General features: G+C 52.6%; 1 protein-coding gene across 1 annotated transcript in view; it reads right to left on the bottom strand.

The window, feature by feature from the left end:
• The window catches only part of CCDC170 (coiled-coil domain containing 170), a 115,873-nt gene extending 115,590 nt beyond the window's left edge, over positions 1-283 (bottom strand). The window contains exon 1 of the mRNA XM_074309539.1: positions 13-283. Coding sequence (XP_074165640.1) covers positions 13-144 — 132 coding nt within the window. The 5' untranslated portion in view covers positions 145-283. The remainder of the gene's footprint in view (positions 1-12) is intronic.
• Between the last annotated feature and the right edge of the window lie 435 nt (positions 284-718).

Below are 718 nucleotides of genomic sequence, written 5' to 3' on the forward strand. Positions count from 1 at the left end.
AACCATTGATACCTCGGCCGCAGCTCCGGGAGAGAAGGCTCGGAGGGCTGTGTTGCTACTCATCTCAAAGAGCCCAGAGCAAGTAGAGGCTGGCCGGGAGCTAGCTCCGCTGCTGTCGCTACCACTACCGCTACCTTGGCTCATGCTCGGCCAGGAAGCGAGCGCGCGCCGCCTCTGTCCGGGCCCTTGTTCCGAACTCGACCTCCAGCCCAGTTCGCTGATCAGCAAAAAGTCTGCACTGACCTGGGAATCGGAGGGAAAGGATTCTATCACCTGAGAGCGGTCTCCCTTAGCAACACGTAAACATGCGAAGAAGAGGTGGAGTAGGCGAACTTGTCAATTCTCGCGGGAAAAGTGAACTTGTCTGTATCCCCAGGAGGAAATTCACGCGGGGAAACATCATCTCACAGGCCTACAGCGTTGAATTTATGGCCACGGGGGAGAAAAGATAAATCCGCGATTTCTCCAAAAAGGGTCTTAAGGCCGTCAAGCAACAGTGACCACAACATGGCAGGGGGACTGCTTGGAGATTGGGAGGCTTAAGAGGCTAAATACTTTAAAAAGGGGAACTGGACTCTTGCTCCCGGTTTTGACCAAGAGCTCTCGAGGTCTTCGTGTATGGCCACCCATAGTAATTAAAAAAATAATCATGTGTCCTCCAAGCACGTCTTCTAGAAAGTGTAAGTGAGATTTTGAGGAGAACCCAACCCTCTCACCT

The sequence above is a fragment of the Sminthopsis crassicaudata genome, chromosome 4 (assembly GCF_048593235.1).
Source record: "Sminthopsis crassicaudata isolate SCR6 chromosome 4, ASM4859323v1, whole genome shotgun sequence".
Taxonomy (NCBI): domain Eukaryota; kingdom Metazoa; phylum Chordata; class Mammalia; order Dasyuromorphia; family Dasyuridae; genus Sminthopsis; species Sminthopsis crassicaudata.